The sequence below is a fragment of the Bombyx mori genome, chromosome 15 (assembly GCF_030269925.1).
Source record: "Bombyx mori chromosome 15, ASM3026992v2".
In the NCBI taxonomy this organism is placed as follows: domain Eukaryota; kingdom Metazoa; phylum Arthropoda; class Insecta; order Lepidoptera; family Bombycidae; genus Bombyx; species Bombyx mori.
In genome coordinates this window covers 6,729,151-6,755,679 of record NC_085121.1, presented here as the reverse complement: position 1 = coordinate 6,755,679, position 26,529 = coordinate 6,729,151, and the positions used below count along the sequence as shown (strand labels likewise).

Below are 26,529 nucleotides of genomic sequence, written 5' to 3'. Positions count from 1 at the left end.
GAAATAAATGCAAAAAAAAATTCAACTAAAATGTGTTTTATTGAATTTTAAGTTACTACAGTCAACGAAAACTTCCAGGGGAAATTCACACTTCGCTCAATTCAATAGATGATGAAATAAATAACAAAAATATTTTAAATGAATTTAAAATGTTTCATCACTATTTTGCACGTGCACATTAAAACCACCATCGCTGCACTGCAGCGTGCCACGAGCGTATCGTGGTTCGCATCGTATCGAAGCGTTTGTAAGGTGTATTATTGGAATATTGTTATTTTAACTAAAACTTATTTTTTTAATAATCGAACAATATTCATCTCCTTGTGAAAATCATCGATGTCTTGTTCCCATCTTTTTTCAAAATAGATACCTGAAAGCAAAACAAATTTATTTATGTAGGTACAGTGGATGTTATCTGTTATCGATCAACGTATTCTTAGCCCAAACCTATACGGCTATATAGCTGAATTGTCTGCAGGATCCTTCTTAAAAGAAGGCAAATTTTTACCTACTTAATATCGGAAATGATTAAAGAAAATTATTTGTTAAAATACAGTAAATGTAACAGATGATTTAAATTCGACCAATAAAAGATGCGAGATGTTCAATTTCATGTTTATTTATCTCCAATTTCAATGTAAATCGCGAACTTGAGAAACCGAACTCTGGGCCCATAGACACATTAATATGTGAATTCCCCTATCCACCTTGACACACGAGGTCGCAGTTTCAATGGTATTATTTATTTATTCTAATATTTTCACGTATTTCGGGTTTTGATTAAATAAGTAGCCAACATAGTCCCTTTAAGTTACAACGGTTTTTAGACTTACAAAATGGGGTATTGTTATAGTTTAAAAAAAAGTACAAGGAAATTTGTGTCACCATTTACGTAAGGTATCATTTTTATTTGAGACTAGCTGACCCGGCAGACTTCGTAGTGCTTCAATCTATAAATAAGAGACCTATTTTCATATTTATCTACCTTTAGAACCTTCTCTGGACTTCCACAAATAATTCAAGACCAAAATTAGCTAAATCGGTCCAACCGTTCTCGAGTTTTAGCGAGACTAACGAACAGCAATTAATTTTTATATATATAGATTATAATGTCATTAGTACCAATTCAGGGACAAATAGTTACTATACTCGTAAATAAATATATCGTTAAATAAAAACACTTAACAGTTACAATCGTATAGGTACTATCTGAGAAAAAACATTGGAATGTTTTTTTAACGATAAAGCTCACTATTTGAGCGGAAGTTCTATATGATGTCAAAAATATTCTGAATAATTGCGTAAAAATTTCGATAGTATAAATTAACATTTGTACATCTTCATATTATGCATCTTCGTAGAAAGGCCCTTCCAGTTTCACCAGGACAGGTGGGCGAGCAAAGGCTCAGACAGGTGGGCGAGCAAAGGCTCAGCCAGGAGGGATGGGAATAGCTAACAGCTGCCCGAGCGCTTCCAAAAAAGAACTAATAATTCAAGAGCAGCTGCTCTATGAATGAATGAATGTATGAAATTTCTTTTGAAATCTCGTACGTAGAATTAACAAGTTTATCCTATGTACGGTACGGTACGGTTCTCTGGTAAGTATTTGAAATTTGTAAAGTTTTTTAATATGGTTAGCGCCAAGAGGTATTGACAAACACCAATGTTTAATTAATAAAGTTCAACGAACTACAATTAGAAATATAAAAAATGGATATTTAAAAAACAGTGGCGTTAATTAGTTATTATACTATAGACTAGCCTTTCCCAAAGTGGGCGATAACGCCCTCTTGTGGCCTTGTGTAGGGGCGTGGGGGCGTTGTGTAGAGGCCTGGGAAGCGATTTGTAATTTCATCTAGGAGGACTCCTACACAACGACTGAGCTCTCGCTACAGTGGTTTCTAAGTAGGTGATAAATGGGGGCGCTAAAAAATAATTTATTCTCAAAGTGGGCAGTAGATAAAATAGGTTTGGGAACCTCTGCTATAGACTAATATTAAAAAAATTAACTAGTTCATTCCTTTATGAATTTCAATTAATGAAGCCTAGATCAAATTTACAAATAAACAATACAAATTTTTAAGGTTCTATTGTTTATGACTCGTTCGTACCAATTAATTATTACCGCGTGTCGAAGTTGGAGGCCCTCGCCCACCTGTCCTGGTGAAACTGGAAAGGCCTCCGGGCCACCAGTAATCCTTCAATCATAAAAAAAAAAGTTGGAGGCGCCGCGCCGTTTTTAACATAACATCTATATTTGAAGTTTTTTATGTGTTTGGGAAAATCGATCAAGAGTATATTTTTAGTGTTGGGTTATTACGTGCATCCGTAAGTACTTACGGAACAAACGGCTCTTTTAGCATTGTACAAATGTTTTAATTTACCCTGTAAGAATTTCGCATTGTTTCCGGTTCTAATGGCCCATGGTAAATAATATTTCAAATACATTTGTCTATGCTTCGGCCGAAGACGTGCTGCACCCCAAATGCCTCCACCAATACACATAGGTAATTTAGTCTGGATGCCTTCTACCCATTTAACAGTAACCTGTAACAATAAACCTGATTAGACTTGTTTCGCCATACAATAAATGTTGAAAATGTGACGAGACGTGCGAAGACGGTGACCGTGAAAGGTACCGTGCATGTAAAATAACTACTATTCGTAAATAATAATAACATGTGTTATAATATATTAATAAAAATAATGTAAAGTTTCATAAAAATTGTTAATTAAGATATACCCATAAAATGCTAGATTGTCTATGATTAAGAAAGAACATACTAGACAGAGAGAGAGACACTGACTACATAGTCAGTTCATCATAGTAATGAATGAATTTTGGTAGGCAGCGGCTTGGCTCTGCCCCTCGCATTGCTAAAGTCCATGGGCGTCCATGGTAATCACTCACCATCAGGTGGGGTGTGCGCTCGTCTGCCTACTAGGGCAATAAAAAATTAAGTGATTTGAAAGTGTACTTTTTAGATATTTAGTTACAATAAAAAAAAAAAATCTGTATACTAGAATCACTATACAAAAGCTTTTGGTGTTCTTTACATTTTAAAAGTAAGTGTTCTCCAATTAGGTTACCCAAAGAATACCCCACTTTTAAAAAATCTGGTTGAATTTATATTGACAACTCTTAAGAGTGGCCAACGTCGAAACTCATTAAGTGGATTTTGTCGGAAACATAAGACAGCTGTCAGCTTCTATGCAGGCCCTACTTAGGTCCGGCCATGGTTGCTTAGGCCGGTATCTGCACTGCGACACCCGCAGGGAATCGACGATGTAGTGTCCCAATGTAGCTGCGACGAATATACGGCTGAGCAGACTCGCACATTGTCCCGCGTAGTTGTGACAGCACCGTATCCTCGTCTTATAAATAGGGCCGGAAATGTCACTGCCGACCGTCATGCCTACGATGCTCGGTAGCGAACGATTCCACCATCTCGTAGAAGGATGCTGCGGAACTATAAAGGAAGAGCGCACCACTCTCAACACTGATCCGTCGTCGCCGCGCCGGGGGCCGGAGGATTTTTGCCCGACTCCGGCCACTGCAGGAGGCGACCTACCCCCGGTGAAGGTTACGGGGCGACACCGCGTGGGGCGCTATTTGCGCTCTAGGGTGCTGCTCCACGGAACTGCCGTGTAAGAGCAACCGGTTGGCGGTGTATCGTGTTCCGACCTGGCAGGCTTGTTCTGGTCCAGTAGGGTATACCGGACTACCGGCAGCTCTGGCTGGAGCAGCCTTTTCAGCTGTAGTACCGAAACGGCCGACGTAGAGTCGTCGACTATCGCGTCGACGACCTGTCAGTCGGGCGTCCTAAGGGTGGCGCCGCGAGTCTGGTTGTAGTGTTGAATGAGGAAAACCACTACTGTGTCTGGGTTTTGACCCCGGGCGGTGATCGGACGTCGGGTGTGAGAGTGCAAGGGGAGTCGTTTCGTGGGTAGGGCCCTATAACATCTTTGAGCCCGCAGTCTGCTCCCAACATCTGCAAACTGTCAAGTCCCACATACACTGCACGCCCCCTAGGTACGGACACCTAGCACGACAATTAAGGTTGTCCTTAACATAATTCTTTTTCTAAAATATATAATGCTTATAAGACATCTTTGGTTTCCAAATGTACACAGATATTTTACCTGTTTAGCTGAGATTATTGTAAATGCTTCTAAGATCCCTTTGTATTCTTCTTAGTAAACAATATCATAAACTCCCAAAAGTTTAGAAATATGTTTAAGTACTATCTCCCGTACCTAATTTTGTTTTATCTGATTTTTTTCTAGATAGCTTTATCAAATCCAATCCTGACTTTTCACTTTCACTTAGTTGTGTTGTAATCGATTGAGAATTTGTAGTTTCATTCTAATTTTTATTTCAAACAATTTTGTTATTATTTCAAATAATACATGACACAGCAGCAGGTCTTTAAATTACCATTGCCATGGTTCTAATGCATTCAGTACTGCATTTGAACAGCACCTTCCGGAAGTAAATTTTATCCTATGTATCATTGTGTAGAGATGTATAAAAAGTTAACAAGAAAACTGCATTTCATATGCAACAATTTTGGGGCATTGCTAAAAGACAATACTCGACTAATTTCTTTTCTAGGCGGCTATGCCACTTCAACTTTCTATCAATCATGCCAAGACTCTTGACATTTGTTGATAGACTGAATTCTGTGTCAAATAAAGTTAACAGTTTTAGCTCCCTAAAATATGTTTGTAAACATTGTCAATTTCATATTCCTTTTTTGACTTTCCTTTCTGTAAAACTGTTTTGGTACTGTTTTTTTTTTTTTTTACTTTTTAATACATTAAACAGAATATAATAATTTATTTTGATTTCTACCATTAAGTAAGCAACTATTAAGGTGATTTTCAAAAAATCACTTTAAATTTTTTGCTTCACCATACATTTTGTTGTACCCAAAAACCATATAAGTACCTTCTAAATGACTACACAAGTTTTTTTGTACTGTAAAGGACATTGGACATCATTACCACTCATGATGTCCAAATATCAGTACCAATAATGGAATTAATAGACAGAAATAGTAGCTTAACAAAATTGAGCAATATAAACTTGTATTAGTGATCTAAATTAAAAGATTGAATTATTTTTTATTGCATATGAAGGCAAATGTGACATGAGGCTGAAGCCTTAATTGTATAGTTCAACAGCTGCCCTACCATACAAATCAAAACCTAGAATTGCTTCTTAACAAAACTGGTCAGGTTGCAGGTGACTACACATATGGGATCACTGTAAGCCATTAAATATATAATATCAATTATTATTTTATTTTAAGCTCCACTGAATATACACTATAAAACTCTGCCTTAGCTTAGACTGTTGTAAATTAAATAAAATCAAACCTCTCCCAGCATATTTGTCTTCATGAATAAAGATGCGTGTACTAAGTCATGGACTTCTCTGTACCTCTGCATTACGTAAGCTAATTCAGGGTCTGCAATGAATTGTACTGGTAAACGAGAATCTGCAGTTATATTATTATCCTTCATGAAGTCGGCATAAACACGACCAAGGCTGTTTTCAGGCATCTGAGACAAAGTTTCAAATGCAATCGTTTTGGAATTAATACGAGGTTTGTTTTTCAAAATATCTTGTCCCTCTTCAGTTTGTAACATTTTACTGTGCATATATTTTATAGCATTTTCGCCAGTAACTTCGCCTAAGCAAGCAATCATATCACCCCGGTGAGGGTCGAGCAAAGCTATCACTGCTGAGCCGCATGTTAATAATGCTTTTTGGAATATGTTCGTGGCAATAAAATTATTCTGCATTTCTTCATGATAAGTAACTTTTGCATTTTCAGAAGCAGTATAGTAGCGAATTAATCTTATTTGTACTTCTGATTTTATTTTTTGTATTGGTTTGCGTAAATACATGATCACAGATCACTTTTATGGTATTTGTGACCTGGTAACTAAGACCTTCAGGTCAAGTCTTAACAGATCTCTTTACATCACAGAATAATATTAGGGATGCAAGAGATAGTCGTTTTATACATTTATCGAATTTTTTTCTTAAAATCGATCTTTAAAAATATTTTTATGTTTTAAAACCAACAGATTGTTGTTTTAGTTGTTATCGACTTGAAAATGTTATTATTATGTTCAAAAATGCAATTTTCCGATTAGTTACAAAAGCACAAAAAGTGATTTTTTCCCCCTCCGAGGACCAACCTAATTATTTGGTTAAGGGTAGAGGTAAAATCATTAACACGCTCAAATTTGATCCAACATGAAGTTGATAAGAATTTTAGATGAAAATCTAATTTAAATTTAAAATATATTGGCGAATGAACCGCGAAATCTGGTTTGGTTAAGCCTCTGATCACAAAAAGTAATACTGCTATTTATGGGAAAGTCTGTTTCGAAAGAGCGATATCAATTGTGCCATTAATGCCACGTTAAAGTATTTTGCATTAGGAAGAGAACTTCTAGAATCGAAGTTTAGCTCAAGTTATCGTCACAATTACTCTTCCAATAATTTGTCTTTCTCGTTTCTTCGCCATTCTTAAATTTCTTCTTCAAATTTTCTTCGAAGACGTCTTTTTTGAATTTTGAGTAACACTGTTTAAGTATTGTAAATGTTTGCTTTCGAGCATGTCCGATGCAATAAGGCTCGTGAGATGTTTCCTTCAAATATGGAATATCTTTGTTTATTCTATACAGTAAGCTGTCGTAAGACATTCAACCGTAGTTTTGATAAAAATAATTTCGGCGGTGCATGCACAATGTCCATTGACATGTCCATATCAATTAATCTACTTAATCTACAGTAGATCTAGTAGATCTTGAGGCACTCTTCTTCTGAGTCTTCTTGTAGTCATTAGGTTGTCCATTAAATGCTTAGCAAGGTTATTCGGATGGGCTTCCAATCTTACACAATATGCTTTAGCTCGATGGATTACTTCATGTTTGACTTTTCTTATGGCAAGATCATAATGGATTCTTTCATTTGTAACATACCATGGTGCGTTCACTATCATCCTGAGCGTTTTTGATTGAAATCTTTGAAGGATTTCAATATTTGAGTTTGACGCAGTACCCCACAATTGGATGCCATATGACCAAATGGGTTTAATAACAGATTTGCATAGTAAAAGCTTGTTTTCAACTGACAGTTGAGACTTTCTATTAAGAAGCCAATACAATTTACGTATTTGCTGACCCACCGCAAGACGCTTGGTGAATATCTTTGTATAGTTGAAGAACATCAATTAATACATCGCGTTTGGTAACGATTTCCTCCCTGATTTAAATAAGGGTACGCGCAGCCGTCCTTATTGACGTTCCGCACACGACTAGTTCGTTCGCCTCGTTCGGCTTAATAGTCCACACGACCGGATTCGGTACGGAGCAAACCATATCCGATGTGCAAGCTAGCGGGCCGAGGCGGTTTCATTAATAATTATGTTCGCAGGACTATTCTACAAACGGCAAGACTTGATTCAGAAGCGAACCAAATTCGTGGTCCGTTCGAAGCTTGTATTAATGATTTTCCTTAAATCAAGCTCAAAGGGGATGGCCCATTTTAGGCCCAAAGCGGACAATAGATTATAGAAAAAATACTTAGTGCATTAATTTTGTCATAAATAAATATGCATTTACTTTCTTGCAAATAAGCGCCACTACAGTTTACAATAAGTAGTTTAAAAAAAGTAACTCTATTGAAAAAACAAGGATTTTTATTTTTGCGGGAAAAATATTGCCAGCTTGAAAACCTTTTACGTATGAAGTAAATATTTTGAGTATATAAATAAAACATATAAATAAACCATTTTAAGTATTATCATTAATCAATCGATTTTAATGGATTTTATGCACATAAAATAACATCGAAGACATACCCATTGGACTTTAACTTGTAACTATACTTGAGACCTTAGAACTTATATCTCAAGGTGGGTGGCGCATTTACGTTGTAGATGTATGTGGGCTCAAGTAACCACTTAGCAACACCAGGGTGGCTGTGAGCTCGTCCACCCATCTAAGCAATAAAAAAAACTTTACTAGTATTGTTATTTAAATATGTACAACTAAAAAAAAACATAAAAAATAATGTGTACTCGTAAATAAAAAATTAAAATATAAATCAATTATCGGTTATCTAAAAAAATTATCGATATATGAATTTCATGTAATTATTTTTCTTTATACTGACAACACTGAATTTAATCTGACTGACTAACACTTCGCTTGCTGCTTGTGGTGTTGTGCTTGCGTACAAAATGGATGTGTTTTGATTTTTCTTCGATTTATTTTACTTTTATCAATAACGTTTCATACTACGACTAAAAAACATTGTGTGAATTGTGGTTTTACCCTGACCGAGATTTAAAACCGTGTATATGCTCTCCTTTGCTATTTTTAGACGATACTAATTGTGTATGAAGATGAAGAAAATATAGATATTTAAAGAATTAAGTGTGTTTTTATACCCTATTGGATAAAAATACATTAGGAACATCTTAAACATTAAGAAAAGAAAAGTTCTTGAAGTACCGGTAAAATGGGGCGTTTAGGGATTGAGAGGCGAATCGGGAAAAAACCGGGAAAATCTTTCGACGCTCAATATAAGTTTTATATTCGTTGCAAAATCTTCCATTTTTTGTAGTTTAATAGTAGAATGTTGAAAGTTCACAAAACAACTCTGAATATGCATGATAATAGCTGCTAACTTATAAAAAATCGCGTTTCAAATTAACTTCCTGTGGTGGTAATTATTTTAGTGCTAGAAACTTTGCTCTCTTTTATTTATTTGATAATAATAGAAGACGACTATGATTTATAAACGTTATTTAGTGTTTGAACCAGCATATATATTAAAGGTAAGTCTCAGTTGTTATTGGTTTTAATGTATTTGATTAAATAAAGATACATGTAAAAATCTGTTGTTTTTGGGGATATTAGGGACGTCTTAGGTACAAATAACAACGAAAAAGGGGTCAATTGGGATGAGAATACGTGAAATGGAAACGACCTAAGTATAAATAGGTACAGGTTTGTAGGGTTGTCTATGTAGTTATAACAATATTTTTTTAAATTTGTTGTTAAAAATCTGGTTTATTCGAAGCGAAATTGGGAATAAGTCTTTAGTTGAAATAAATAAGCAATTTAATATAAGTAAGTCGATTTTGCAGAGACATGTAACAAGATCAATGAAATCTCAAGGTGGACAAAAATGTCTAAGTAATACTTAATAAAATATTAAATATTTGTTCAGAGTGGGGGTATTCATCTGATTAATCCATGGAATAACCGACACACCTAATCTCTTAACCCAGATAGAAATATCAGCACTGTCGATTGCACCTATAATTGAGGTGATGTCTGCCATGTACTTTTGTCAGTTTTTAAAATTTTTTTATTGATGATCACTTTGTTGGTGCAACTAAATAAATAAATTAATTAAAACTATATATAAAAATAAAAGTAGTGCCAACCCTAGCAAATTTCTCATTTCATCCCAATTAACCGCAATTTTCGGGCAAATAGGGATTACACCTATTTTTGCATTTTTTGCTTAAACTGGAATGCTAGTTGCATAATTTTAAATTGGACAACAAAGATGCCCCCAAGACTCAATCATTTTGATCCTGATATAGCATTATATACATCAACAACTACCTTAAAATTGCTCATAAAGTTGGAATTTGTCCCTAATCGCCCCATTTTACGGTATCTCACAATCCGACACTTATTTATATAGAAAATTAACCTCAAAACGAGTTTTTATTTTTATTATATTTTTTATAATAGTGGCGTCAATTTCAATATATTTTTTTGATATCCAATACATTTAAGAATTTGAATCAGTACATTTTTATAGTAATATTTGATGTCCATCTTGGGCCTAGCACACTATGGAGAGTGGGCAATCCCCTTTGGTACAATATTGTATAGGGGACAAGTTGAAAAGGTGTCCACCTTTAAACAACAAGTTATTGTTGGAAGATTCACCGAAATTGCGCTAGTGTAGGAAGTAGAAATGATATGAATATGGCAGTTTTAACAGGGTAAAGAATGCTGAATTGAAGTGAAATGTGATTGTTTATGGCGCTGTTTTTAAAATCCTTCCTCTTGCTACTATGGCATCACCTTAATTGGCTTTCTTTCAGCAGACACTTTTTAATACACTAAGATGGTACTTCTTAGTCCTATTCTCCATGGTTACTACGTAATATTTGTAAGCAGCATACATAATACAGTTTCTTCTTTGAGCCAGGGAACATATCTCCTATGGGGTCCCCGCATCTAGGGGGCCACAGGATATGTGAGACTGGATGGTTCGCATATGTTGGGCATGGATCGCGGACTTTTGGAAGAACTCGAAAAGCCACATTTAAATTCAAAGGAACACTAAATTACTTCACTCCTCGCGTTCCCGCCAAAAAGTCCTTAAAGTAGGCAAACGGTAATTTCACAGATAATACACTTAAATTAAATGTATTGTCTATGTTGGCGAACGAACGAAGAAAATAGAAGCTGCCTTGTATTGATATATGCTGCCTTGTATTGATAATCTATGCTTACAGTCAGGTCAAGAACTATGGAGGGTAATGCCGGCCACTCACATGCGCGCAATTATTCGCACATTGTACGAATGTTTGCGCGCATGTGAAGGGCTGTCAAACATTCATTCGCAAACTTAGGGGCTGTACAAATGGGTTCGGTACTTAATTTGCGAACCTGTTTGCGCTTCCTCCTACACTTGTTTACGAATGTCTCACGAATTTCTCCTCTTTTTTAATTCGTCAATAAAACATTGAAGAGAAAAAGAGTTTTCAATTCTTTCCCAGACATCATTAATAGCCATGCTGTTTTTATGGGATTTCTTTTTATGAAGATACGCTACACAGTAGACGTCACGATCTATGAAAATAGCGAAACGTCCGTTGCCTTCGTAATCCTGGGCGCAACTGGTCACGCGAATGTGTGGGAGACTATGCGAAGGATCGCGGTTCTCGCGCTTTGATGTCTATTAAAAAACCGACACAGCGTGAAAAACCACGAATGCAGCGAAAACTTAGCATAATCATTTGCAAATGTCGTCCTACACTTGCGGGTTTGCGTATTCGTGCGAATGTGAGTAACCGGTGTAAAGGTACCTCTACCCTCCATAGTGATATGAAATCCGTAACTTTAGTAAAGTTAGAATTGTGATATTTATACGAAATTGAAGATAAAAAGCTTTTTATGAAAACACAAATTTTTTAACACGTAATTAAATTTAAAAGTATTTAATTAGTCAGTTGTGCTCAAGTTTAAAGGCTTATTACACTTGGCTAAATTTAGTCGACTGAATTCAGAAGCAAATTTAAAAGCTTCTGACACTGTTCCAAATTCAGTTACTGAATCAATTGTCAGTTTAACCCACTGAAGTACGAAATAGGTCTATGGTTTAACCGCGACAAAGTTGGACCTGTCGTGTGTGTACGGGGATGACACCAATATTGTCTAGACAACAAAAAATTGATCTTCGCGCAGCCGTCGCTGTCGGCTCAATTGAAAAAAAAAAGAATAATATGGGTGAAAAAATATTTATTGCTCAGCGGAAAAATAGCAAATATGAACATTATGAGTGATTTAGATCAGCAGACTTCAAGAATTATCTATAAATTGATACGAGCTCGTTTGACCTAATATTAAACCTTGTGACACCGTTTATTCAAAAGCAGGATACTATCCTACGATATTCTATTATATATCTATTATATAACTATTACATATCTAATCCTACGATAGTATAAGTCCAAAAGAAAGATTGGTTGTAACCTTAAGATTTCTAGCAACAGGAAATTCGTATCAAGATTTAAAATTTAGTTCTCCAATATCCCAACCCCTGCTGACAAAAATTATCCCTGAAACATGTCGGGCTATTTATAAATGTCTAGCACATTAAATAAAGGTGAACGAAATTAATACTTTTTATTGGGAAGTAAAAAACAAACTAAAACGTCCTTACGCACGGAGAGCTATGGGACGACTGAAACCATTAAGTAACTAAATGCGATTACACCTTCCTAAAGGTGTTTCTAATTAGGCTTCAAAATGATTTAGTCAGTCAGAAACCATCCTTGCTACTGAATTTAATAGGCTAACTTACTTAATGCTACTACACTTCACTGAATTCAGTAGCGACTGTATTCAGTCAACTAAATTTATCCAAGTGTAATAAGCCTTTTTGTAAGGCTGTATTGTTTTTTTTTAATGTATCTATAAATGTTATGTATTCGGTTACCCATAACTAATCATGAGATTATGTCGGGACCTATTTCTAAAAATTTCTATTTCAAATAGTGATCGCTTTCACCCTAAGTTGGCTCGAAGTCTCAGTTGTTACAATAATACGGCTGCCCTACCCTTCAAACCGAAACCCATTACTGATTTACGATAGAAATAGCTAAAACTGCCTTTACCCTCAAGTTTTAGGCAACATTCTTTGAGAAAAAAATAATTAAGACGGCAAAGGGGATGAAGGCCACTAAGTGGAAGTCATGAAAAGTGGTTCTAAGCCTCGTTGATTCCCATGTAAACAATATTAGCCCATTGTTAATCTCAAATTTTCAAAGCATTGAGGCTAGTAAGTATTATACAATGTTGTCTTTTTACCGACATTTCCGAATATCAAAATTAAAAATTTCACATCTTGCTGTGCTCAAAAATTTTCTGCAAATAATTTATTCTTATGTAGTTTTTTAAAAAACAACGGGTTTCAGCTTTCATGGGACCTAAAATCAGTCATGCTATCAATGGGAAAGAATGAACGAAACCGACGGACGGAACATAAAGTAAACAATTAAACAAAATGGCTGGTCGTCAATGAGTTCTTTATTTTGAAAGTAAAATATTTAATAGGAATTGTATGTACTAAGTAAGTTGAGAACAATTTTTTTTAGTAAACGATTTCTGTGAAATGGTATCATGCAATATTTTTAAAATTCTCCCCATATATTTAATTCCTACAAATATGGAAAGTTGTTTGTTTATCCATTGTAAACCAAAAAAATTGTCTGTTTACATTTTCTTGTTTGATAAAATTAATTAAACTGTAAAAATAATGAAATGGATTATAATTAAAATTTAAAAGCACATTCATTTTGCGATTTAATATCTTTTTCGTCTATCAAGCGGAAAGTTTGCCTGTTAAATAAAACGCGCGATTATTGCGTTGTTTATTTACGTAAATTGTAAATAGACACGACAACAATTTTAAATATCATTATGACAAGGAATTTCAAACATAAATTGAAATGTGTTTTATTGCTTTTAATTTACAGAGCTTAATCACAAGAAATGTCTAAAAGGGATCAAGAAAGTAGTGATAAGAAGTTGGATACGAGTGACTATGAAAACCTCATATCGCATCACAGTATATTTGAATCAAGCCGAAGTAAACAAGAACTGCCAAGTTTCCCTGGATACTCAAATGCAGAAACGCAAACAAAACCTAGTGACATAAAAGGGCAAAATGCAGTACAGTCAGGACTGGGGGTGTGGCACTACAATCCATGGTGGATGCTTGCCAGTACATCTCGAAACACACCAGATCAAGATGAATTTGCAGAGAACTCAGATCAAGCTAAAGTCAAGCAGGAACCCTCTGGAGCATGTTCCCCCGAACATGATCCTTTACAAAATGAACTAGAGCAATTTCAGGCAGGTACTTCCACACCTCCAGTAGGGATAGATACTTTTTGTGACGATTGCTCAGATCCATTTTGTGACTCTAGCGCAGCAGTTTGCCGCAAGCTATTTCATTGCCCTCATTGTAGAAAAAGTTATCCAACAATATTGGAGTTCAATACCCACTTGACAGGTGTTCATCCATCACAAAAACCATTCAGATGCCAAATATGCCTTGAGCCATTTCATAAAAAATCACATCTCAGAAGGCACCTGGATGCTCTTCATACTCGTAAGGATGTAAACAAGTGTTCAGTGTGTTCAAAGTATATTAAAGATAAGAGCAATTTACGTAAGCATATGCAGGTCCATACAGGCCGAGTACCTCAAAAACAGTTCAAATGTGACTTGTGCAATAACAAACGTTACATGTCTCTAGATAGACTCAATAACCACAAAGTGGTGTGTACTGGAGAAAAAGTATTGAAGTACTGCGACATGTGCAGTAAAGTCTTTGATAACTCCAGGTCCTTGAACAGTCACAGAAAAGTGCATGCTAGAGAATTGAAGTGTGAAAATTGTGGTGAACAATTACGTTCATTAGAACAGTTCACAACTCACAAAATGGTGTGTTTGATAACATCTGAAACCAGTGGTGCCCAAGGTAGTAGTACTACTTCATCAAACACTGCAACGACATCCTCAATGAATCGCTGTTGTCAACAACCAGGATTGTGTGAACATGACAAACCTGCTTATCTTAACATACCTGGTTATGCAGCTGGTAGGGTACTTGATGCAACTCTCTCATCTTTAAAGTCAGAACTGAATTGATAAGTTCTAAAGCTATGCAATAATATGGAAAATTAACATTTTATTCATTTTCAACAAGAGTACCAAATAGACAAATGACATTAATCAATTACACAATTGAAAATTTCACAAGACTGATGCAAATATCCCGCCTCACGACTTGCTTTATTATTACCATTTATATTTAGGCTTTAGTTAGTAGTTCATACAGCTAGTGTAAGCAATATAGCCATCTGAACATATTTTAATATGAAGGCGATAATTCATTTTATTTTAATGTGCTCAAATTGTTAAACTGATTTCGGAACCTCATTATAAAATTTTCAAAAATGTTTTTTAAATAATCAATGTGAACCTGAATTTATTAGTTTATTCTTTTATAACAGTTATGCTTTGACTGATTTAGTTATAAGCATGGTGTGCAGTATTACACACAATATTATTTTTCTATTTTTGCAAATTTTTTGAGTTATTTTTAGTTTTAGATAATATTGTTTTATATAATTGTATTTTTTTGGATTGTAAAAGAAGTATGTTACTTTTTTCATCTGAGTACTCCAAAATTAGTTGTATAGATACATTTATGATATATTAATGAAGTATTTCTATACCATATTTTCTAAAGACACCTTTACAAATTGTAAGTGCGTAATTGGGTAGAATCTTTTTTGGTGTTATTATTAAATTAGGCTAAGTGCGTGAAGTGCAATGAACCGTTGGCAAAGCCTTGTGTGTTATGGCTATGGGATGATAAACAGATATAATAGCCGCCAAACTTCTTGAGCATTTGTTGACGTAGTGGGGGTAAGTTCGCGCATGGTACACTCACATGCAAAAACATTACATACTCTGCGTCATAATGCTATTAAATTATTAAAATCAACATATTATGTATTTATTTATATATTTATTAGAACATCAACAAAACATATAGGTTAATAATTGTAATAATTTAATCTTGGGGTAAAATAGATATTCCTTCTATTAAGTCAAAACTAGAGCTGTTGCCAGGTCTTGGTTCAGTTGAAGCGAAGCTGGTATTTGTAATTTTTTTTTTCGTTATCATAATCTTGACCATCATCATCATCACTGTTTTCATCACCCGAGTCGCTATCATCGTGATTAGTCGACATAGGCTCATCGGTGTAGTTTACAACTCAGTCGATTCGGTCTTCTTTTTTGTGTATAATTAATTATTTTTTGAAGATATTCGATTCGTAGTAATCGAATGTTACTTTTTTCAATTACCAGCTTCCGATTATTTTCTGTTCTTTTTTTCCATCTGAAGCCTAGCTCTTTCATAATACGTCGTAAGCTTCATTCCGAGCCATTAGAATTTATATCTTCTTTAAATTTTTCGAAGCCTTTCTACGGTACGGAGTTTCGCTGCTTGTTATGTAGTTATTATGATTACATCTTTTTATTACAGATTGAACGAAACTATCCATTCCGGTAACTTTCTTCTTCCCTGATCTTTTCTTACCCGGAGTCCGAAACACGGCGAGCAAGCCAGAGCCTTTAGCTTCCTTAATAATAATGCACCTAACAGTACTCACTGATGGTTTTGTTACTTCCGAAGTCTGTTTTAATTTTTCCATATCATTCTTCCCCTGTTTTATAATGAAGCAATATACGTCGTACACAATTTTTCTACCCTTTCTTTTGAATAGTACACCAGTTTGTCGCGGCATAGTGTATGTTTTATAAAAAATCAACAAACAATCAACAAATAGCAATGGCAACAAAGTCCACAAGTAATTATAACAAATAGCTTAACGATTAATAACGATAGACTTTCCACTGTACGCAAGCGTACTTTTGGGAGCAAGCGGAATGAGGGCGCGGTGCGGGACGCAAGGTTCGACTGATCTACTAATAAAGCGCTCGATACGATTTCCCCTGCCGTCGCGCCTCACCCTCGCCACCAAAGTGATCTAAAATTCGGTTCTGCGCAGTCAAGGTCATTGGCTCAAGAAGTTTGCCGGTTACTATACCCAATTTGAGAATAATAAATTAAAATTATTCTGAAAAAAATCCTCTCAATAAACTGATGATCACAAGAAGGTGGTTTTGGGTTATTCTTCAGTTGGGTTTTGAATTTAACAAAGTTGTTGTGTTCTTGATGCCCTTTAAGTATATTATTAAGTGTTATAACACTGGAATTAATGCAATATTTATGATTGAGTAATAAAACCATTTATGAATGGATAGTAAAAATATAGTAACAATTATGGAGGCTATATCTAAATGAAAAAAGTAAAGTATATTATGTAAAATTAGATTTGGGCCATGTTATAATATATTATTATAAAATATTAGTTTTATGAAAAAAGAAAACTAAATTGCATATTTAAAAATTCGTTTTTATAAGATTTTTGTTTTATAAATGGTCCATTCCTATGTTCATTTATACAATATTGTTTAATATAAATGTTTTCATTTATTTACACAGGACTATATTTGAGGCTTAAAAAGTTCATTGTTGCTATTTAATGTTTTATCGTTTACATTTCATAGGCTTAAGAATTATTATTATAAAAAAACTTGAAATTAAGCTTATTATCTTATATAGTTATTTAGTTTTTCTATATAATTATATTTTTGCATAAATAAGTAATTCATTTTGGATTACATATTTACATATTGTAATAGTTTTACAATCCGTTAAATAGATGTCTGAATTACATACAACAGAAATTCTATCCACCGAGACTGCCCACCAACTCTGTACAGTTAATGACAAAACCTATTTTCATTACAGTACTTCTTCAAACGAAACAAATAAATTTATCTTTATAGGTGAATACTATTTGGTTAGCTAAGAATAAAATTATGTGCAAGATTTGTTAATTTTTTACGCTTTTGTCTAAATGCTATTTAGTTAAACATACACTATGTTGTAGACCTCCAAATTTGTTGTAGCATCTGCAAAACTCATGTGTGAGACATGTTCATCTAGTTGTAAGTACAAAGAATAGGGATACAGTAGAGGTATTTATTGCATAAATTATCAAAATGTGTTCATATTTTGTACTAAAAAAGTGAATAATGATCGAACTGAGAGTTTATTTTTATTTACCTATATTATAAATAATTGTTAACTTTTTGTTTTTGATATGAGCTGTTACTTTAAGCTATCATAAGAGAAAATACTATAATTATTTTTCCGAATTTGTTAAACATCATAACCAGAGAAGAGTATTTGAAGTATAACTAGATTTCGTGTTCATTCAAGATATTTGGAACTTGAACTTACTTGAACATTAAACTTTTATAAGGCTATTAATAAGTATGATTTCCAAGTAAATTAAAAAAAGTAACCAATTGTTCGAATGTTATTTTCATTTCATAAAAGATAAATGCATTATAAATAGGTACAATAAATGTTAAAGTTGACGATTATTTAAATACAAAAAGTAATATTTACATATGTGTTGTCTTTATAATATTTTCTGAAATATACGAATATTATTAGGGTTCAAATTTTCGGTACCGAACTCTAATTACTTTTTTGGTCCATTAGCTTATTTATTTACCCCACGCTTGGACTCGAAATCGAACCCTATCTGAACTATTTCTCCTCGCTTAAAACCCTATTTCTAGAATGTAAACACAAAAGAAAACAACTTTTTCATAACCTACTAATTATATAATTATTTAGGGAGTCACGGACCTACTGTTTAAATAAAGGCTACGGGAGTGTGTACAAATATTTCGCGTAATAAACGGAACAGTAGCGGGAAAACGTAGATTCTTTTACTTATTGTATATAGTGGTGAACAAGCTCGCGGTCTATCTGTTCCTAAGTGGTTACCGGTGCCCATAAAACTAAATATCACAACGTAAATGTCACGTCACTCACGTTGAGACGTTTAGAAGTCGTCGTGGCCTAAAGGTTATGACGTCCGGTGCATTCGTTATGAGCGACGCACCGGTGTTCGAATCTCAGGCGGGTACCAATTTTTCTAATGAAATACGTACTCAAAAAACTATCACGATTGACTTCCACGGTGAAGGAATAGCATCGTGTAATAAAAATTAAATCTGCAAAATCATAATTTATGTTATTACTGGTGGTAGGACCTCTTGTGTGTCCGCGCGGGTAGGTACCACCAATAAGTTTAATAATAAATAAGTGTAAATATAAACTATAATAATAATAATAATAATAAATAAATATTTACTAACAATCACGCCACGTTAACTGGTCCCGTGATAAGTTCGTAAAGAACTTGTGTTACAGGTACCAGATAATGGATATAAATGTAAGATTTTTATTATACACACATATATTTAATATACATCCATAACCCTGGAAAAGACATTTATATTTATCATACAAATATCTTCCCTTGGCGGGATTCGAACCCGCGACCCCCTTGTATAGTGACCATGTCACTTACCACTACACCAGACGGCCGACTATATTGTGTATTTGTACGGTACGTGTTTAGATAGGCCCTGACAGTTACAAAATGAATGAATGAACTGACCATTGTAAATATTCCAATACAAAGAGTGATCAATGTATACTGAGCTAAATGATCTAGCTAGACGAAGAAATGAATTAATTCAGAGACTAATCAATTAAATTGGATCACTGAGCTACTGATCTAAATGAATAATATATATCTTTGGAGCCAAAAAAAGTCGAAAGAAAGTCAAGATATATATCTATGATTTCAAGTTGATTGAAATCATAGATATTATACTAAATGTATAAATAAGCTTGAAACGTATTTTTTGGCGGGAACGCGAGGATTGAAGTTGTGTTATTTGTTTTATTTTGTCTATTTTGTGTTTCTTCAGGTTTAACGTAATAAGTGGAAAAAATCTTAGTAAATGACCACCATTTTACTGAGATTATATTTCATCCCATATCATCTCAATTCATTTCATTTAATTTCATACCAGTTGATTAGTGTCTCAAATTAATCATCTTCATTTCATTTCACTCCATAATATAATTTTTCATAAAAATATGAATAATATAAATTAAAATAAGACATGACTTAAAGGTCTCAGTTACCAGGTCATAAAATCTCTTTAAAAAAATCCGTATGTACTGGGCCATCATTCATCAACAATTTTCATAAAATTTAACATTTATTGCATTTGTTGAATTTTGCATAAATTGTAAATCTGATAAATAGTTAATTATTTACGAAAATTGTCATTTTTGTTAACCGACTTTCAGATGATTGTTCAGAAGAAACCTAGGAAAAATAAACAAGTAAAAAATGAGTTGCAGAGAGAGTTCAACTTTATAAAAGGCATATTTTCAGTTATGCCTGTTTCAATTTTAACAAAAGGTGAGTAATAACATTGATTATCAGCTGTGTTTAACTAGTCTTGCAGTATACCTTGAGGTATGGTAATAGTTGTATGATTGTAGAAAATTTTAAGGTTAGATTAAAGGTATTTAAAATTATAATGCGTCAATAGATAAACTTGTTGAAATAATTTTTTTTATAAGAATGATGCATTTTTAGGTGCCGATGAAGACGCAGACTATGAAATCTATACAGGCAGTAAAAATGAAAATGAGGAAAAGGATTTACCAAAACGGGCCCGGAGCATTGCTGAGTTGGAAGAGAAATTGGAAAAATTGAAATCACAACAAAAACATAATTTGAAAACAAAACTCGTAAAAAAGAGTTTAAATAGTAAATTAAATAAAAAAATTAAAAAGAAAGAAAGATTGAATAAAACAAAAAAACTAAACATAGATAAATCATTGTTGGAGGATGAGAATAATCAAATTGAACAGAAACATAAAATTTCCGCACCTAAACCAGTTTTCAATACAGATGCGAAATTAGTATTTTCAAAGTTTAATTTTGATAATTTTGGCAATAAAGGTAATTAATGCTCACAACTACCACGCAGTGTCAGAAATATCTTTTTATCACAAATGAATTCATGTACAGGCAGTTCATGTTTGTTAGACTATAATCTATGGATAGTATAATGTATGTACTGTCAAACACTAGAAATACATATACCATACTTTCTGCCATCAGTGCTCAAGATAGCTATTAGAGGCAAGAGTGAAAGAAGTTTTGTAGGTAAATGAGATGAGTGTTATGATGGTCGAATGATGGAAGGCATAAGTAGTTGCATGAGCTAGGGTGTAACATTAGTAATTGAATTGGTAAGAAAAAAATGTAATGGCTAAAGACCAGCAATATTTGCAGGTCTACATTATGCCTGCATAATGTTATATAGCTTTTTTTACATTTCCTTGAAACCGGAAAAGATAATAACTACTTACTGATGGACTTGGAAATGAAATCTTTCTGCTCTAGCAATTAAACAAATCAAATTGTTAAATATTGGTGATTGGCCCATTGAACATTGTTTTTAAACTAATTGTTGCAAACATTTACAGAAAAGGGATCTAAAACTGAAAAAAATCCTAAAAAAATTCTAGAAAATTTAAAACACCAAGATGAGAAGTTTAGAGAAATGGAGGAAAAGGAAGACAAAACTAAAGTTAAGGAGATGAAGGAAAAGTTGGCATGGAAAACAATTTTACAGAAAGCTGAGGGACAAAAAGTTAAAGATGATCCAATGTTATTGAAGAAATCTATAAAAAAAATGGTAAGTCCATAATTGGTTTCATTGTTGTATTGTACCTTTTAGTAATTTTTTAAAGATTAATATTTTATATTCCACACTATAATTAATTACAATCAAGTTTTTAAATTAACCTTATGCTTACATACACTAAGAGGTAATCACAGAACTTAATGTTGAGACTCCTATGCATAGTTATACTTAACAGTTTCTATTTATTTATGGTTAAAGTCAGGAGTATCTGTCTGCTAACTTCAGATGCTTACTGTCATTTTTAAACAAAAATCAAAAGTGGTACTGTATTAAAGTAGTTTCATTGAATGTCTAGCTTAATTTCTATTAAAATTTTTCATTGTTATTATGCAAATATAACTACATTATAATTGTAGCACTGTTTAAGCAGATTTTACAATTTGTAAATTATGTTTGTTGACATTTATTTTTTTTGACAAAATATTCTTCTCTGTTGGTCCTTCATTACTGAGGTATGCGACCACACCTATAATTACTCGAAACTCTTTGCATGAAGATCGGTCCTCTATGAAGTGGACCGCCTGTTGGATGCTGACTCCTAACTATCATCTTTATAGTATTCAACATCTTGTTGGTGCCTTGCTTTTGGCTTTTTTCCCTCGTCTTGACCAAGAATGAGAAGCTTTTCCAAAAATCTAGGCAATGATAAATTGGGAGATATCTGCCGAAATGCTACTTTTTTAATCAACCAGCACTAAACCATTATTTTACAAATTTCTAGATCTTATAGCTATGCAGTTTGTTTGATTTTGTGTGGATAATCTACATTAAACTTGTAATGAAAATTATTATGTTTCATCTAATTGTATATTGATGTATGTTAATACATATATTGATCCTTTCTCATTTATAATTTGATAAGATAATCCTCAATTGACAATAGTCAGAGTCAGAATCATAGACAATAATATAACATTTATATTATTTTCAAGATTGTTTTTAAAATTATTGTTTTAAAATTAATATTAGGTTTCTATTGCACTGTGAACCAAGGACATAGTCAGGACGGCAGGGCAGATGTGGATGAGAATGGCATCAACCATTGGTGGTAGGACCAGTTAATCACTTTTTACTGGTAGTGGACCAGTTAACCACTTTTTACTGGTGGTTGGACCTCTTGTGAGTCCGCACGGGCAGGTAACACCACCGCGCCTATTTCTGCGGTGAAGCAGTAATGTGTTTCGGTTTGAAGGGTGGGGCAGCCGTTGTAACTATACTGAGACCTTAGAACTCATATCTCAAGGTGAGTGGCGGTATTTACGTCGTAGATGTCTATGGGCTCCAGTAACCACTTAGCACCAGGTGGGCCGTGAGCCCGTCCACCTATCTAAGCAATAAAAAAAATATATGTACATATATGTTTTAAATAAATGTTTTTGGTTACAGGAGCAAAAGAAAAAGCAAAGTAAAAAGCAATGGGAAAACAGGATTAGTTCAGTAGAGCAAAAGAAGAATGAAAGACAGAAGAAAAGAAAAGAAAATATTAGTAAGAAGAAAAAAGAAAAGAAGACTAAAATTATCAAAGCAGCATCTAAACGGGGTCGTGTTGTAATCTAAGTTTTTCCCTCAATAAAAAGTTATTAAACACTTTATAATTATTTGACGGTTTCTTGTTTGACATAGTCAGTCATAATCTAGTACATTTTCCATTATTTTTGCTCCTCTGACTTAATCAGTTGCTACAGACACACACATATCCACCAGGCTACCCTGAGTATGCTGAATGCTCGTGCATCTAGGAGGGGGATAAGTGAATACAATCATGAAATTGACTTCAGGTATGGTACATACGGACCGACTTGTTCGAGACCCAGATTATGGTGAAGATTCACATTTCTCACGTACCACGGTGCTCCGACGACTAACATATTCAAACGGAACAAGTCTTACGCGAGTGTGGCCGCGTTAGTGATCACCACATTAGTATATTATGTCATTATGAGGCTCTTTTTTTTTGGTCAGGAGGAAATCGCCGGACTTCCGCCCTCCACTGGGGATGGAGGGCGGAGCATGTCAGAGTCGAACTGACTAAAATCTGTCGCTCAACAACCAACGTCCAAACCTCGCATGAGACAGAACTCATAAAGAGGCAAAGGGAGGAAAGTGAAGCGTTTAGTGCGGAGCACATCTCTCCCATCACCCTCCCCCTCGAGAAGCCGGACCGGCGCACAGTGGGTCGATACTGTGATTTTAGTGACTTAGGGACCAACTTTGTTTTTTTATAATTTTTTTTATGTAGATAGATAGAGCTCGTTAATCTCAATAATAATTGTTTTGGGCAAAAATTACAAAAACTTTATAGTTTGGTCAGAAAAATGTGTTTTGTGATTTTTTTGTATGGAGCGGGTCACATTAAATTAAATTCCTGCTAAGTACCGCGAGGTCCCGCTTTGAAACTTTATTTTCCTTATACCTTGTCTAGTCTACTATCATTTGATGCTATGAACATGTGCATAAAGTTGCAACTCTGCCAAATAAATGGATCGAAAAAATTTAATAAATACATAGAATAAAAACCTTTATATTTTTTTTCGTAAGTGCTTTTAAGTTAAATTTGATATGGATTAGTAAAAGCACGTAATGATACCCATAATTACATAATACCTAACCACAATACATTTAGTAGGTCTCTAATTAAGCAATCTCTCTAATTATTAAGATAGTTAACATTATTTAATGAGGATAATTAGTTAAGTAGCCATTACTGGGTAGTACAAAATATAGTAAACATTTGTTTTTCTCTGGAAGTATAAAGTGACCATGTTTATTATATACTAACTAGTGTTCGTTTATTCGTACTACTACTAACATCTCGTGATTGTCGTTGTGATCTTGCTGTTTCCGTTATAATTGGTAATTTTGTTAACAATTTAGGATTATTTATGATTTTAAAAGAGCAACTACAGTCGCTGTCTGATAATAAAAAATTCTTTCAATTCCTACAAAATCAAATAAACGTGACCGAAGAGAAAAATGTTGAGCTCCAAAAGTTCTGTACGCAATTTTGTTCAAATATAAGTGCAATATGGAAACGAAGTAGTCGCATGTTAGCACAGTTTATAAGAAAAAAATGTGATTGGTTAGAATGTGCAATAAACTGGCCCGCAGGAATGATACCTGAAGCTATCAACACTGCACATGAAAGGCTCGAGATTTCTAATACTCAAGATGTTGAAAATGTACCACCCTCAAATGTACTACAGAAGCCTCGACATCTATTTTTGCACCTCGAAAACCTTTTGAAGAATTGGGATCCAGGCAAAAACGAAGACGCATTGAACAAATTTACCAATCGCTTTCGTTATCCCCGGATGAAATGAAAGCTACTACAATTCCTAGTTTGAGAAACACTAGAAATGAAGATGTAGGAGAAATAATGAACCACTTGTCAAAATCACCCCGAAGATCTAGAAAAAGTTAATGAGTATTTAATTACAAGTAAAGTGAAAAGTAGTACATATTCTCCCGATAAGGCAATATTAGTTTCACTTAAATTAAGTGGCAGTATATAAACCTAAGAGAAGCAGCAAGTGAAAATGGGTCTGATTTATACCCTTCTTAATATAAAATTAAGCAAGAAAAGACCAAATGTTATCCAGGGTAAGACGAGGCAATTATTACTGAAGAAGGAGCTGCTATTAAAATGCAAGCATTACTAAACTTGGCGCTATATAGGCTTTTAGATGTGATTACTTCGGATTTGGACTCTGCAAGAGAGCTACTGCTTATAAGCAAATAGGCTTTGATAGAGCCCCAGGTCAAAGTCTAGTTCCTATAAGGCTTCAGAAATTTGATGGAACAATTGTTTGGGAAAACGACCTACCCTCATCAACTTTTTATTGCCGTCCAATAATGTTTAAATTTACAAAAGAAACGCAGTCAACAGTGACAATTATAAAAGCTAGCATAACAGAAGAAATAGAAAGACTTCAGCCATCAAAAATCAAACAAGTTGAAGTTAAGCATCAATGGCACATGATGATGATAGACGGCAAAATAACCTCATATTTTTCAGAAACATTTTCTGTTGTCTGTGATATTTGCAAAGCAAAACCGTCAGAGTTTTTTGGAGTGACTTGCATAGCAAAGAGAAAATAATGAAGAAATATTCCAGTATGGAATGCCATCTTTACATGTCTGGATAAAATGCATGGAGTGCTTACTTCATATCGGTAAATATAATTTTATTACTTCACAATTTTTTCATCGTATGTAGTTTCCTGTGAGATAATTTTTTAAATGACACTTTTTTTGTTTACGTCTTATCGTTTGGACTTCAAGAAATGGAGTTGCAAGGGGCGATGACAAAGAAAAAATAACAACCAGAAAAAGTGCTATACAGCAAGCGTTTAAAAAGGAATACGGTTTACTTATAGATGTTGTCAAGCAAGGAGTAGGAACAACCAATGATGGCAATACTGCCAGAAGATTTTTCAGGGATGCAGAAGAAACAGCCCGCATAACAGGAATACGTAAAAATTAATAGAGAGGTTTCACGTGATTCTTCACTCTGTTGCATCTGGAGAGCGCGTTTCCAATTTTTCGGAATTTTATACTGCAGAATTGTATGTTAATTTATATCCCTGGTATTATATATGGCTTCCAGTATCCATAAATTGTTGGCACATGGCAGTGATATATAATAATGAAGAACTTTGGTGCCATTCGTATAGGTAAACTCTCGGAAGAGGCAGCGGAAGCTCGCAATAAAGATTTTCGGAAATATACAGAGAGATGTTATTCAAGAATGAGAAGTAGAACGTCGACTAATGAGGATATTTTACACAATCTTCTTTCGTCTTCTGACCCAAAGATCGAAAGGTGAAACAAAATATATAATATTTAGAGAGATTGCATAATTAGAGACCTACTAAATGTATTGTTGTTAGATATTATTTAATTATGGGTATCATTACGTGCTTTTACTTACTAATCCATATCAAATTTAACTTAAAAGCACTTACGAAAAAAAATATAAAGGTTTTTATTCTATGTATTTATTAAATTTTTTCGATCCATTTATTTGGCAGAGTTGCAACTTTATGCACATGTTCATAGCATCAAATGATAGTAGACTAGACAAGGTATAAGGAAAATAAAGTTTCAAAGCGGGACCTCGCGGTACTTAGCAGAAATTTAATTTAATGTGACCCGCTCCATACAAAAAAATCACAAAACACATTTTTCTGACCAAACTATAAAGTTTTTGTAATTTTTGCCCAAAACAATTATTATTGAGATTAACGAGCTCTATCTATCTACATAAAAAAATTTATAAAAAAACAAAGTTGGTCCCTAAGTCACTAAAATCATAGAATCGACCCACTGTGCGGCGGTCGTCGGCGCCACGACCACCGGCCCTCTCGGTCGGCAGGCTATCGGAAGCCCGCCTAGATGGCGCCGGTTAGAGTGAGCTATCCTACGGAATACCCCGCTGGACCA

General features: G+C 34.1%; 2 protein-coding genes across 3 annotated transcripts; one reads left to right on the top strand and one right to left on the bottom strand.

The window, feature by feature from the left end:
- Nucleotides 1-39: 39 nt before the first annotated feature.
- LOC732978 (coenzyme Q4-like protein) lies at nt 40-5,922 on the bottom strand. Its single transcript, NM_001046975.1, is given in 3 exon segments — nt 40-370; nt 2,385-2,547; nt 5,383-5,922. Coding segments are annotated over 3 exon segments (780 nt in total). The 5' UTR covers nt 5,917-5,922; the 3' UTR covers nt 40-287.
- A 6,567-nt stretch (nt 5,923-12,489) lies between these two features.
- LOC101742456 (surfeit locus protein 6 homolog) lies at nt 12,490-22,685 on the top strand. 2 transcript variants are annotated; one of them, XM_004928498.3, is made up of 6 exons: nt 12,490-12,619; nt 12,756-12,910; nt 13,317-19,787; nt 19,968-20,336; nt 20,867-21,078; nt 22,474-22,685. In XM_004928498.3, exons 3-6 carry the CDS (start codon nt 19,673-19,675, stop codon nt 22,642-22,644), a joined length of 867 nt encoding a protein of 288 aa, XP_004928555.2. In that variant the 5' UTR covers nt 12,490-12,619; nt 12,756-12,910; nt 13,317-19,672; the 3' UTR covers nt 22,645-22,685. The 2 variants fall into 2 exon arrangements, with proteins under 2 accessions (XP_004928555.2, XP_012548042.1); XM_012692588.4 differs by lacking the exons at nt 19,968-20,336; nt 20,867-21,078; nt 22,474-22,685 and having other exon boundaries at nt 13,317-17,901.
- The last annotated feature ends 3,844 nt before the right edge of the window (nt 22,686-26,529 follow it).